At 35.8% G+C, this 15,935-nt stretch overlaps 1 protein-coding gene across 1 annotated transcript in view; it reads left to right on the forward strand.

The window, feature by feature from the left end:
* The window catches only part of LOC117324305 (zinc finger protein DPF3-like), a 32,160-nt gene that overhangs the window by 4,474 nt on the left and 11,751 nt on the right, over positions 1-15,935 (forward strand). The window contains 4 exon segments of the mRNA XM_033880094.1: positions 1,400-1,528; positions 2,305-2,513; positions 4,040-4,118; positions 7,367-7,498. Of these exon segments, the coding sequence (XP_033735985.1) occupies positions 1,400-1,528; positions 2,305-2,513; positions 4,040-4,118; positions 7,367-7,498 (549 nt within the window).

A 15,935-nucleotide genomic window follows, 5' to 3' on the forward strand; every position in this document is an offset into this window, starting at 1 on the left:
CCGATTGGACAGGTCCTGGGTATTAGACTCATTTCCTGGTTGTAGACGTGTGATGTATTTAACATGTTGCTATAGGTAACTTAAACGTTCTATAAAGCATTCACCCTGTCTATCTCTTTTTGTGAGCCAGGTGTTTCAGACAATTTTAGGATAGCTTCCGAATATTAGGAGGCGAGAGAAATGATTATCCGATGACATAGACTTGATCAGTTTGTACAACTCTTCATTGTTCTCCTTTTCTGAGATGGGGCTTCTGTATAAGATCAGGGCTTGATCATTTCCTGAGGAATTTATTTTAATCCAGATCCTTAAAATGATTTGCTTTGGTGACTTTGATAGGATTAGGCTTTCCTTGATATAGATACCTACACCGCGATGACGGTTGGCATACATTTCATTTACAAATTATTTTTACCTCTGTATATTGAGTTCTGCATTACTTGGTAGAGATCTGCAGTTTTTTTTTTATATACATGTACTGTATTTCAGCTATTCCTATACATTTATATCTTAATCCTGAATTCTTGCTTGTAGTTTGTCTAATTTGTTTAGAAGACTTTGCATTCGTGTAATAGCAGTTTAAATGGCACTTTATTCTCCATCCGAACTCTTGGTTTTGATCCTCAGGATTTTGCAGTTCCACGGTGGGCCCATTACTTGATGATGTGTACCCCCTTATCTAGTAATTCGAACAATGCTGTTTATTTTTTCAATTGCATATGTGGCCTTACACGTTTGAAGCAATTTGGTTATTTTTCGGCTAGTTTTGGCGCAAGTTTCTTCAGTGGTCTACAGTTTCAGTCGGATCATGTGTTGGTGTTCAAATTTTTGTCATGGATGTTCATGTGGGTGTCTAACAAGGACAATATGGATTTCATGTGGGAAAATAATAAAATTATGTAAATTATATAATAAAATTATGAATTTCATGACCTTGGGGTCTCGCATTTGCCCCTTGGGAGGTGTTAACTTTACTATATTTTATATTGAGAAATCACAATTTTGAGTATCATTCATTTGATTTCCATTGGAATTCATTATGCCTTGGTTAACATCTGTATGCAATGTTGGCCGTGACTGACCGACTATGGGCGGGGCTTAAAAGGGTCATTTTAACCGAAATATTTCAAAACTCGGGTCACTGATAAGACCCATGGACCTCTTGGGGTTTTTTTTGGGACAATTATTGTGATATCAAGTCCAAGAATACTTTAAATATCAAACAAACAAGAAATCATTGGATTAGGTCAGATGTACCTGTATCAGTTTTCAGTGCTCTTCGTATATTGAATTAAATGATTGAAATTGGTGTATTAGTTTCATAATTTGTACAGTACTCTAAAACTGGCAATCTCTAGAGAAAGAATTAATTCTGATGTGCAAATTTTCTACATACCAGGCAGTAGATATGGTCAGATGTATTCCTATCCTGCTCTACGCTGGAAGAAGAAGAAGCGCCTGGCTTTCATGACCTCATCAGCAGATGTCAGTGTAACTAAGGCCAGTGACATAGAGACTGGAGAAGCAGGTAAATTTACATTGATTTCATATCAACTGAGGATTGAAAATGTCTCCAATAGAATATAACCGATGTAAACATACCAGAATAACTGTTCAAAATACTTATATACATGTATTAAACTACATCACAGTGGTAAATGGGAAAAAAGAACTGAAAATTGTGTAAAAATGTGTCTTTCCTATATTCAAAACAATTATTACAAAAATGCAAAGAAAAATGCATAAAAAGTGATTATTAACTCAAAAATTGACAGATTGCAGATAGGATTTTTCTCTCCTTTATCATGTCTAAAATTAAACAACCATTTTATGTTAAGGAAAATACTCACAATTCAACATATTATGTTCAACATTAGTTTTTTCGCAAACTTTATATGCCTTGGAGGAAGGACAATTTGATTACATGTAAAGTTTTCTTTTTTTGTGTTGGAGTAGATTCAAGACTGGCGAAAGTGAGATCTCAGACCAAATGCAAATTGTATATAATGAAAAATATCAAGACTTACACAGTTCATTATAAAAAGGACTTCACTAATTTGATGATTATTTCAAAATCTTTATACATGTCCTAACCTGGTTAGAATTATTATCAATATGGGATTGTAGTTTGATGGCACACTGTATATACATGTCGGTATTGACTGATTCCCAGGGGCTGATGAGCGGGGCCAAAAGGGGTCAAATTGACCAAAATATCGAAAATCTTCTTCTTAATGTCTAAAAAAAGATCAAATGAAGTACTCTTCATAGATGAAAGGATCTGAAGATGCTTTTTCTATCCAGATATGCACCAGATCAGTACTGTTGAGAATCCTGCTATTCGAGGAGAGATACATGTAGAGGATTTGGAGTACAAGAGTGAGTCCAGTAAGGACCGCTGGTATGATGAATATGACAACCTTAGTGAGCCCCCAGATGCTGGAGAGATAGTGGATGATCAGTCAGATATAAGTGACTATGAGGAAACTTACATCAAAAAGAAAAAGAAAAAGGTAAGTTTAAGATGAAAAGAGACTTATTTAGGATCAGTACAGATACTAAACGAGTTGCCTGTTTTACCTGCTGTAAACCTCTGGTTAGTTCACACGCGGATAGTTCGAACGCGCACTTTTTTTCAGAAAAACAATAATTATTTAGCTAGTAATAGTTTAAACTCTGGTTATTTATAACCGACACTATTTCAGATAGTTCGAACTTGTCAAATGAAGAACATATAGTAAGATTTTTTCCGGCAAACTTCATTGAAAGTGCCAAGACTTTAATTATATCAACAGACATATTTAGATTGTTAGATTGTATGTGTGGTCATTGGAGTGGTCTGTGACTGAAAATAAAACATTAAAATAAGTCACATATTTAAGCGTTAATTCTGTTTTTTACATTGCAAAATACACTACGCATGAGACAGCTGATTGCAACTTTAGGCCCCAACAATCTGTAAATAACATTCGATATTAGTATTTGCGCTGTATGGCAAACTAAAAAATTAATTGGTATTGTCAAATATAATGTTAACTACTGTAAGCATTTTGTTTATTCAATTGTGACTGGACATCTCTTAATTATTGCCAATCAAGGGAGTACCTGAAAACCTGCGCCCTCACGCTTGGTAGGCCATGCGAGGTGTTGTTTGCGTTAAAGTTGAAAGGATCGGCCGCCCGGTCATGATGAGTGACATGATAGCATTCATATTCAGTCAAAACAATCCACAGGTGTCCCAATTAGTGATGGATAATTTTGCAGGTATCAAATGATGTAGGTAAATAATTCGACTGGGCATATTTAAAAGCAGACATGTTGATGTTCTGACCTAATTTTATCAACAAATATCACCTACTTTTACAGTAGCACTCTTGTATTAAAACGCAGTAGGTTATGTAGACTGTGATTTCAATGTATTCAATGACCATTCATTACAATAATATGGCGATAGTTTTCAATTCAAATAAAACATATAACCATGCGGAGACTCTACATTTACGAATCTATAGCCTTTATATAAAAATATGTTTAACTTTAGTGTCACAAATGAAACGTGCACTGCACTGTTTTGGGGCCTAAAGCTACACAATACCCGAGCGGCTCCGCGATTAATATACAGTAACCATCATAATTATCGCAAAATGAAGAAAGTTTAACGACCAAGTCATTGAATTAATTGAAATACTATCATTGTACTTACTTATAAATGTGCCAGGCCAACTACAATGGATGTGTTTATGTCTAATGATTTTACACTGCCGAGATTTTCGCCGATATCGACTCGGAAAGTTCAAACTCACGCTTATTTTCTGAAGCATAAATTCAAATAATTCGAACAGGATATAATTAAATATTTATTTAATTTTGTTCGCACTAACCAAAGGTTTACCGCACTCGACTTTACCAGGAACACTTAATATGTGACTATAATCAGGATAAAGTGTAGCTTTAGAAGTACAGAAGAATTATCCTCTTATTGGCAGATTTAACTTAATTATCATATTGCTATATTTAAAATTTGTTTCCTTGGTTTCAGTCAAATCGGGGACGAAAGAAGAACTCAGAGAAGGACGTAAATGCTCCTGAGGAAAAAGAAAAGCCATATGCTTGTGGAGGTAAAATACTGAGTGTGCCTAATAGCTGAGTTTCTGAAGTAGTTTTAATTTTAAAGCCTTGAGTGATCTTTACATGTCCTGATGTGATGAAGATACATCTCAGGAATATTTAAATATTTGTGAATATAAGTACTTATGGTGCAGAAAAAGTGACAGGTACTTAAACATGTGTAAAATAAAGACTGGAACATTATCGCTGGGGGTGGGGAGGTGATTATAAACTGTCATTTGCTTGTCAAAATTCAAAGGAAATATTGTGGTATGGGGATGTCTGTCAAATGTGATCATTTCAGAAGATCTACAATTTTCAACTACGCTATAATTACACTATTGTGTATGCGGTTTGAAATTTGATAGGGTATATCACCATAATATTTAATTATGTTTTCCTGAACTGCAGTTTAAATAATTGATTTTACAAAGTTAATGGCCTGCGTTTATTGCGGTATTTGAATCTCATCCGGAGATCTCCTATCACAGTTTTGAATGGATCGCTTCAAAACTAAGCAGGCTTAGTAATCATGATGTATTTGTGTGTTTTGCATTTTGATTCCACTGTTTTAGTAAAAGTTATTGCCCTTGGTTTATTGCAGTATTTGAATTTTGTCTTGAGATCTTCTCTTGCAGTTTAATGGATATTTTTGAAACTTACTAGGCATGATAAACATGATACATAGAAGTGTTTTCCTTAGTATTTTTTTATTCGAATATTTTTGCAATTTTTGATAAATATAATGTGTGTAACTTATTTAAAGGAATATTTCTCTTATTTCAGTACATGTGTTTTGATTTTGTCAGGCCATCTTAGCAATATTTTCTTCGGAAAATTCTTCTTGTTGCACTTTCATATTTCATGCATTTTGATACAAGAATCCAAGTCACTTTGACATCTTGTTAGGTGGGGGTATTGCAGAGCAGTTGAGAACTCCTCCTTCAGAACTTGTGGGGGTAAGCATATATATCAGGTGGGCTTGGGTTGGGGTGATAGGTTAATTTGTGGGTGGGGGTAAGGTGGAGTATTTGAGAACTCCTCCTCCTTTAGAACATGTGGGAGTAAGCATGTGTATGTATAGGCATGGTGCATGTGTTACATTCCCAGCCTCTACTTACACCCGCCCAGTCCGGACAAGCCAACAGATTGTTTAAAGTGGCTAACTTGCTGTCACTGATGCTGCTCCAATTGTCAGTCCATTGGTAGCTAGCTACATGTACCACCAATTACAATTTTCTCCTCTCTTCAAATTGGAGGTACATTAGTACACTGGAACAACAACATGTGCAAAGGAAAACTTGGGACATTGTAATACAACTGACTAACAGTTGGTTACATTGATAAAGTTGCTAACTTACAATAAATATAGGGCTCCCTTACCAAAGACAAAAGTTCAACACAAAGTTCCACCTGTGTGAGTTATTAACGGAGTCAATCTGCCAACACAAGTTCCACCTGTATGAGTAATAAAGGGGGTCAATCTGCCTACACAAAGTTCCACCTGTATGAGTTATTAAGGGAGTCAATCTGCCAACTCAAAGTTCCACCTGTGTGAGTAATAAAGGGGGTCAATCTGCCTACACAAAGTTCCACCTGTATGAGTAATAAAGGGGGTCAATCTGCCTACACAAAGTTCCACCTGTGTGAGTTATTAAGGGAGTCAATCTGCCTACACAAAGTTCCACCTGTGTGAGTTATTAAGGGAGTCAGTATGCCAACACAAAGTTCCACCTGTATGAGTAATAAAGGGAGTCAATCTGCCAACACAAAGTTCCACCTGTATGAGTTATTAAGGGAGTCAGTATGCCAACACAAAGTTCCACCTGTATGAGTTATTAAGGGAGTCAATCTGCCAACACAAAGTTCCACCTGTGTGAGTTATTAAGGGAGTCAGTATGCCAACACAAAGTTCCACCTGTATGAGTTATTAAGGGAGTCAATCTGCCAACACAAAGTTCCACCTGTGTGAGTAATTAAGGGAGTCAGTCTGCCAACACAAAGTTCCACCTGTGTGAGTAATTAAGGGAGTCAATCTGCCAACTCATGGTTCCACCTGTGTGAGTAATTAAGGGAGTCAATCTGCCAACTCATGGTTCCACCTGTAAGGGAGTCAGTTTGCCACAAAGCAGATGAGGCTATGTTGTTACATAAGGGGTAAACCAACAGTGTCATTTATTACCCTCATGGAAACAAAAAGTCTTGGTTTGGACAAATCGAGCAACATGTCTTCAGTAGGTAAATTGTGTTCTTGTTACAATATCTGTTATTTCCCAGTATTGATGTAGTAAATCAGTACATAGAAAGCGTGGCATATTATTGTTACACAGAGCCATTGCTTTTGCCTTCATATCCTCACATTCCAGGATTGATAAGTTTGTGTGTTGCCTACACCATGGCTGTTGGAAAGGCGTCACATGTATATAGGCATTGCTTTTCCGATGACAGCCACATCAACAATGTTAAGGTTTTGCGTTCAGCACTGTTTCTGAAAAAAATTGACCAAAAAAACCTCAATCATAGATGAAGCATGGGTAGTAGAGCCTACTACACTAAAAATGTTTCCTGGATTTCTGCATTTTTTGGGGTACAAATCTCAAATTTTTGGACTTCAGGGGAGGGGGGGGGGGGGGGGGGGGGAGAATACAATGCATGACCTTGGACATTACGAGTAATTGTCTTAGAAATATGTGAAGAGGAGGCTAATGGATAATAGTGAAACAGAGCATTCTGTTACTTAGATCTATTTATTTAGTCTGCGTCTGTTTAATAGTATAGTACTGATATTGCTATTGTTAAATTATTGGACAAGTACTGATATCACTATTGTTAAATTGTTGGACAAGTACTGATATCACTATTGTTAAATTGTTGGACAAGTACTGATATCACTATTGTTAAATTGTTGGACAAGTACTGATATCACTATTGTTAAATTGTTGGACAAGTACTGAGCATACCACTGACAATATATCAAGTTCTCATAAGTCAACTGCCAGGGAAATCTTAATTTGAAAATACAATACATAATGGCTATTGGAAATTCAGTTTATAATTATGTTGTTAGAGTGCAAAGTTTTGACAATAGAAAAGATAACACACCATATCAATGAATCTATGAGTTTGTCTGTTTTCTTGACAAATGTTCCTTAAACTTAAAACCCACCACCTGTGTTACCATCTGTTTACATAATGGATGACAGTAGATATCTATGGATATGTGAGAAATGTTGATATGAGCTGCCCTTCCTCCTGACAGCTTGTGGTGCTCGCTACAAGACGCGGCCTGGGCTGGCCTACCATTACACTCACTTCCATAACGGCATGCTGGATGAGGAGGTGCTTCCCCCCACTTCTCCCAAGCCCGCCACACGGACCAGCAGCCGTACTGGTTTGTATTGTGTGTGGGCTGGCTTGTCTTTTGTCTGGCCTCTGTATGGCTGTCTGTCAATTAGCTTTTGAAATTGCTTTTTCTACCTGTTGCTTTTATTTCTGACTTGTTTGAACCTATATCTTTGTGTACCTGTAAATGTATCAGTAGCTTCATGTGTATCTTTGGCTGTAATTTTGTCTGCTTCTGTAATCGGTATATTTTGCTTATTAGTGTGTCATCCATCTGTCTTCTGTAGACACAATTTTGTACTCTCCTCAGGACTATGCATATGGATATTAACAAAAATTTGTACACATGTTATTTATGATATGTTCTTTTGTCTCCATGAATGCCTTAAGTGCTATGAATTTTTTCGGAGTTGTGGCCCTCCACTAAGTGAAACAGTCCTTGTGGTAATGGCTAAATATCTTGGAAACAGTTAATATTTTGTAAACACATGTATCTGAAGTATTGTAGTCATATTGGTGCAAGTCACATTTTTTACTGACTTCAAAGGTCACGGGGTCAAAGGTCAAATGTCATAGATGCATTACAATACTAGCCACTAAGTAAAATAGATATTACAGTACTTACTAAGTAAAATAGACCTTACAGTACTAGCTACTAAGTAAAATAGACCTTACAGTACTAGTCACTAAGTAAAATAGACCTTACAGTACTAGCTACTTAGTAAAATAGACCTTACAGTAGTAGCTACTAAGTAAAATAGACCTTACAGTACTAGCTACTAAGTAAAATAGACCTTACAGTACTAGCTACTAAGTAAAATAGACCTTACAGTACTAGTCACTAAGTAAAATAGACCTTACAGTACTAGTCACTAAGTAAAATAGACCTTACAGTACTAGTCACTAAGTAAAATAGACCTTACAGTACTAGTCACTAAGTAAAATAGACATTACAGTACTAGCTACTAAGTAAAATAGACCTTACAGTACTAGTCACTAAGTAAAATAGACCTTACAGTACTAGTCACTAAGTAAAATAGACCTTACAGTACTAGTCACTAAGTAAAATAGATCTTACAGTACTAGTCACTAAGTAAAATAGATCTTACAGTACTAGTCACTAAGTAAAATAGACCTTACAGTACTAGCTACTAAGTAAAATAGACCTTACAGTACTAGCTACTAAGTAAAATAGACCTTACAGTACTACCCACTAAGTAAAATAGACCTTACAGTACTAGTCACTAAGTAAAATAAACCTTACAGTACTAGTCACTAAGTAAAATAGACCTTACAGTACTAGTCACTAAGTAAAATAGACCTTACAGTACTAGCCACTAAGTAAAATAGACCTTACAGTACTAGCCACTAAGTAAAATAGACCTTACAGTACTAGTCACTAAGTAAAATAGACCTTACAGTACTAGTCACTAAGTAAAATAGACCTTACAGTACTAGTCACTAAGTAAAATAGACCTTACAGTACTTGTCACTAAGTAAAATAGACCTTACAGTACTTGTCACTAAGTAAAATAGACCTTACAGTACTAGTCACTAAGTAAAATAGACCTTACAGTACTAGTCACTAAGTAAAATAGACATTACAGTACTAGCTACTAAGTAAAATAGACCTTACAGTACTAGTCACTAAGTAAAATAGACCTTACAGTACTAGTCACTAAGTAAAATAGACCTTACAGTACTAGCTACTAAGTAAAATAGACCTTACAGTACTAGCTACTAAGTAAAATAGACCTTACAGTACTAGTCACTAAGTAAAATAGACCTTACAGTACTAGTCACTAAGTAAAATAGACCTTACAGTACTGGTCACTAAGTAAAATAGACCTTACAGTACTAGTCACTAAGTAAAATAGACCTTACAGTACTAGCTACTAAGTAAAATAGACATTACAGTACTTCCCACTAAGTAAAATAGACCTTACAGTACTAGTCACTAAGTAAAATAGACCTTACAGTACTAGTCACTAAGTAAAATAGACCTTACAGTACTAGTCACTAAGTAAAATAGACATTACAGTACTAGCTACTAAGTAAAATAGACCCTACAGTACTAGTCACTAAGTAAAATAGACCTTACAGTACTACCCACTAAGTAAAATAGACCTTACAGTACTAGTCACTAAGTAAAATAGACCTTACAGTACTAGCCACTAAGTAAAATAGACCTTACAGTACTAGCTACTAAGTAAAATAGACCTTACAGTACTAGTCACTAAGTAAAATAGACCTTACAGTACTAGTCACTAAGTAAAATAGACCTTACAGTACTAGCTACTTAGTAAAATAGACCTTACAGTACTAGTCACTAAGTAAAATAGACCTTACAGTACTAGTCACTAAGTAAAATAGACCTTACAGTACTAGCCACTAAGTAAAATAGACCTTACAGTACTAGTCACTAAGTAAAATAGACCTTACAGTACTAGTCACTAAGTAAAATAGACCTTACAGTACTAGTCACTAAGTAAAATAGACCTTACAGTACTAGTCACTAAGTAAAATAGACCTTACAGTACTAGTCACTAAGTAAAATAGATCTTACAGTACTAGTCACTAAGTAAAATAGACCTTACAGTACTAGTCACTAAGTAAAATAGACCTTACAGTACTAGTCACTAAGTAAAATAGACCTTACAGTACTAGTCACTAAGTAAAATAGACCTTACAGTACTAGTCACTAAGTAAAATAGACCTTACAGTACTAGTCACTAAGTAAAATAGACCTTACAGTACTAGTCACTAAGTAAAATAGACCTTACAGTACTAGCTACTAAGTAAAATAGACCTTACAGTACTAGTCACTAAGTAAAATAGACCTTACAGTACTAGTCACTAAGTAAAATAGACATTACAGTACTAGTCACTAAGTAAAATAGACCTTACAGTACTAGTCACTAAGTAAAATAGACCTTACAGTACTAGTCACTAAGTAAAATAGACCTTACAGTACTAGCTACTAAGTAAGATAGACCTTACAGTACTAGTCACTAAGTAAAATAGATCTTACAGTACTAGTCACTAAGTAAAATAGACCTTACAGTACTAGCCACTAAGTAAAATAGACCTTACAGTACTAGTCACTAAGTAAAATAGACCTTACAGTACTAGTCACTAAGTAAAATAGACCTTACAGTACTAGTCACTAAGTAAAATAGACCTTACAGTACTAGTCACTAAGTAAAATAGACCTTACAGTACTAGCTGCTGTGTTCAAACTTGGTCACATGGAATAATTTATTAATGTGTATAACTTAGGTGTTTCCAGAATCATTGCTGTAGGAAAATAATGGAGGATTTGTATTGAAATTCAAAATTGAGATATTGTCCAAATAAGCTGAACATGGGCTCGTAAGGGTTTTGAGGGAATTATTAGCAAATAAAATGGTGATATTTCCTTTTACCAGGTGGCCTATTTGGTTACAAGTCATAAAATCTACACACCAATTGGAAAAGTTAGTCGCCTGGCCTAGTTGTCGTAAGCTTGAAAAATTCTTTAAATTATTATAACATCTCTGTAACTTTTTCAATTGTGAACATCATTTAAGCATTGACTGCAATCTTTAAAAGATTAACCATATTGCCAATTTATATAATTCATACCTGTCAAGTTTCCCGCATTGGACTGGAGACTCCCGAATATTCAATACAAAAATCAAATTCTCCAGTTTGAAATTAATGACCCGCGCGGGTCCCAAATTTTATTAAATTCTCCAGTTTTAATTTTTTCAGTGGCCATGCAGGCGCCTTATAGGTCAATAACTGGTCGTCATGGCCACTAAAATAAGGGCCACTTTGAGCCCTGTTGTATATCACTATGCTGCTGTTTTTGTAGCTGTAATTTGTCCCTGCTGCTGTAATGTGTATCTTGCTGAATTTCGTACTGCAGTCATAAGTTACTTACATTATTGTAAATTGTCTGTCTGTGTAACTTTTTCTCTAACTTACACTGTGCTGTAAATGGATGCTATTTTGTGGGTTGCATGATAATTTTATGTTAATGTCAAATTAACCTTTACATGTACCCCTGTGTCATCATTTATATATCACTGTAGTTACTCACAGCTGTCCCTCTAAATATGTACACATCACTGTATCCCTGTAAATATGTACACATCACTGTATCCCTGTAAATATATACACATCACTGTATCCCTGTAAATATATACACATTACTGTTTCCCTGTAAATATGTATACATCACTGCATCCCTGTAAATATGTACACATCACTGTATCCCTGTAAATATGTACACATCACTGTATCCCTGTAAATATGTATACATCACTGTATCCCTCTAAATATGTCACATCACTGTATCCCTGTAAATATGTACACATCACTGTATCCCTGTAAATATGTACACATCACTGTATCCCTGTAAATATGTCACATCACTGTATCCCTGTAAATATGTACATTACTGTATCCCTGTAAATATGTACACATCACTGTATCCCTGTAAATATGTACACATCACTGTATCCCTGTAAATATGTACACATCGCTGTGTCCCTGTAAATATGTACACACCACTGTGTCCCTGTAAATATGTACATGTCACTGTATCCCTGTAAATATATACACATCGCTGTATCCTTGTAAATATGTAGACATCACTGTATCCCTGTAAATATGTAAATGTCACCATATCCCTGTAAAAATATGTACACATCGCTGTGTTCCTGTAAATATGTATACATCACTGTATCCCTGTAAATATGTCACATCACTGTTTCCCTGTAAATATGTCACATCGCTGTATCCCTGTAAATATATACACATCACTGTATCCCTGTAAATATGTACACATCACTGTATCCCTGTAAATATGTACACATCACTGTATCCCTGTAAATATGTATACATCACTGTATCCCTGTAAATATGTACACATCACTGTATCCCTGTAAATATGTACACATCACTGTATCCCTGTAAATATGTACAAATCACTGTATCCCTGTCAATATGTACACATCACTGTATCCAAGTAAATATGTACACATCGCTGTATCCCTGTAAATATGTACACATCACTGTATCCCTGTAAATATGTATACATCACTGTATCCCTGTAAATATGTACAAATCACTGTATCCCTGTCAATATGTACACATCACTGTATCCAAGTAAATATGTACACATCGCTGTATCCCTGTAAATATGTACACATCACTGTATCCCTGTAAACATGTATATGTCACTGTATCCCTGTAAACATGTATATGTCACTGTATCCCTGTAAATATGTACACATCACTGTATCCCTGTAAATATGTACACATCACTATCCCTGTAAATATGTACACATCACTGTATCCCTTTAAATATATACACATCACTGTATCCCTGTAAATAGGTATACATCACTGTATCCCTGTAAATATGTCACATCACTGTTTCCCTGTAAATATGTCACATCACTGTATCCCTGTAAATATGTACACATCACTGTATCCCTGTAAATATGTCACATCAGTTTCCCTGTAAATATGTAAACATCACTGTATCCCTGTAAATATATACACATCACTGTATCCCTGTAAATATATACACATCACTGTATCCCAGTAAATATGTACACATCACTGTTTCCCTGTTAATATGTACACATCACTGTATCTCTGTTAATATGTACACATCACTGTTTCCCTGTAAATATGTACACATCGCTGTATCCCAGTAAATATGTACACATCACTGTTTCCCTGTAAATATATACACATCACTGTTTCCCTGTAAATATATACACATCGCTGTATCCCTGTTAATATGTACACCTCGCTGTATCCCTCTAAATATGTACACATCACTGTATCCCTGTAAATATATACACATCACTGTATCCCTGTAAATATGTACACATCACTGTATCCCTGTAAATATGTACACATCACTGTATCCCTGTAAATATGTACACATCACTGTATCCCTGTAAATATGTATACATCGCTGTGCCCCTGTAAATATGTACACATCACTATATCCCTGTAAAAATATGTACACATCGCTGTGTCCCTGTAAATATGTACACATCACTGTGTCCTTGTGAATGTATATGTAATCATCTGTTTCAACCCATCTAACCCTGTTTTAAACAAATTCAAATGTGTTTTCTCCTAATTAAAGTATAAATTCAACTATTTACTTTGTCTGATGTTACCTACACTGTATCGTCACAAAATAGAGAAAAAGGATGTTTTTGTGTGATACAAGTTATTTATGTTTCGGGTACACTTGATGTCCTGTGTATCAGTTATTTCCATCTCTGTGCACTCTTACCTAATGGAACTCTACTTTTCCATTCCAAACTTAAGTATCACTTTCATTTCCATTTCATTGAAATGTCAATCTATCTTGAGAGGAGCAAGCCCACGTCACAAACAAACATTTTTTCGTCAAAAAAAATTTAATTGTAACTTACTGTAACCAGTTAATTGATAAACCATTTTCACTATCTTACTAAGCCACTGTAGTCTACACAGTATCATGTATGATATACAGACTCACAGTCTACACGGTACCATGTATGATATACAGACCCACAGTATCATGTATGGTATACAGACCCACAGTCTACACGGTACCATGTATGATATACAGACCCACAGTCTACACAGTATCATGTATGGTATACAGACCCACAGTCTACACGGTACCATGTATGATATACAGACCCACAGTCTACACAGTATCATGTATGATATACAGACCCACAGTCTACACAGTATCATGTATGATATACAGACCCACAGTCTACACAGTATCATGTATGATATACAGACCCACAGTCTACACAGTATCATGTATGATATACAGACCCACAGCCTACACAGTATCATGTATGATATACAGACTCACAGTCTACACAGTATCATGTATGATATACAGACCCACAGCCTACACAGTATCATGTATGATATACAGACTCACAGTCTACACGGTATCATCTATGATATACAGACCCACAGTCTACACGGTATCATGTATGATATACAGACCCACAGTCTACACGGTATCATGTATGATATACAGACCCACAGTATCATGTATGATATACAGACTCACAGTCTACACAGTATCATGTACGATATACAGACCCACAGTCTACACAGTATCATGTATGATACAGAGACCCACAGTCTACACGGTATCATGTATGATATACAGACCCACAGTCTACACAGTATCATGTATGATATACAGACCCACAGTCTACACGGTATCATGTATGGTATACAGACCCACAGTCTACACAGTATCATGTATGATATACAGACCAACAGTCTACACAGTATCATGTATGATATACAGAGACCCACAGTCTACACAGTATCATGTATGATATACAGACCCACAGTCTACACAGTATCATGTATGATATACAGACCCACAGTCTACACAGTATCATGTATGATATACAGACCAACAGTCTACACAGTATCATGTATGATATACAGACCCACAGTCTACACAGTATCATGTATGGTATACAGACCCACAGTCTACACAGTATCATGTATGATATACAAACCCACAGTCTACACAGTATCATGTATGATATACAGACCCACAGTATCATGTATGGTATACAAAGACCCACAGTCTACACAGTATCATGTATGATATACAGACCCACAGTCTACACAGTATCATGTATGATATACAGACCCACAGTCTACACAGTATCATGTATGATATACAGACCCACAGTCTACACAGTATCATGTATGGTATACAGACCCACAGTCTACACAGTATCATGTATGATATACAGACCCACAGTCTACACAGTATCATGTATGATACAGAGACCCACAGTCTATACAGTATCATGTATGATATACAGACCCACAGTCTACACAGTATCATGTATGATATACAGACCCACAGTCTACACGGTATCATGTATGATATACAGACCCACAGTCTACACGGTATCATGTATGATATACAGACCCACAGTCTACACAGTACCATGTATGATATACAGACCCACAGTCTACACAGTATCATGTATGATATACAGACCCACAGTCTATACAGTATCATGTATGATATACAGACCCACAGTCTACACAGTATCATGTATGATATACAGACCCACAGTCTACACGGTATCATGTATGATATACAGACCCACAGTCTACACGGTATCATGTATGATATACAGACCCACAGTCTACACAGTACCATGTATGATATACAGACCCACAGTCTACACAGTATCATGTATGATATACAGACCCACAGTCTACACGGTATCATGTATGATATACAGACCCACAGTCTACACAGTATCATGTATGATAAACAGACCCACAGTCTACACAGTATCATGTATGATATATAGACCCACAGTCTACACAGTATCATGTATGATACACAGAGACCCACAGTCTTCACAGTATCATGTATGATACACAGAGACCCACAGTCTACAAAGTATCATGTATGATAC

The sequence above is a fragment of the Pecten maximus genome, chromosome 1 (assembly GCF_902652985.1).
Source record: "Pecten maximus chromosome 1, xPecMax1.1, whole genome shotgun sequence".
In the NCBI taxonomy this organism is placed as follows: Eukaryota; Metazoa; Mollusca; class Bivalvia; order Pectinida; family Pectinidae; genus Pecten; species Pecten maximus.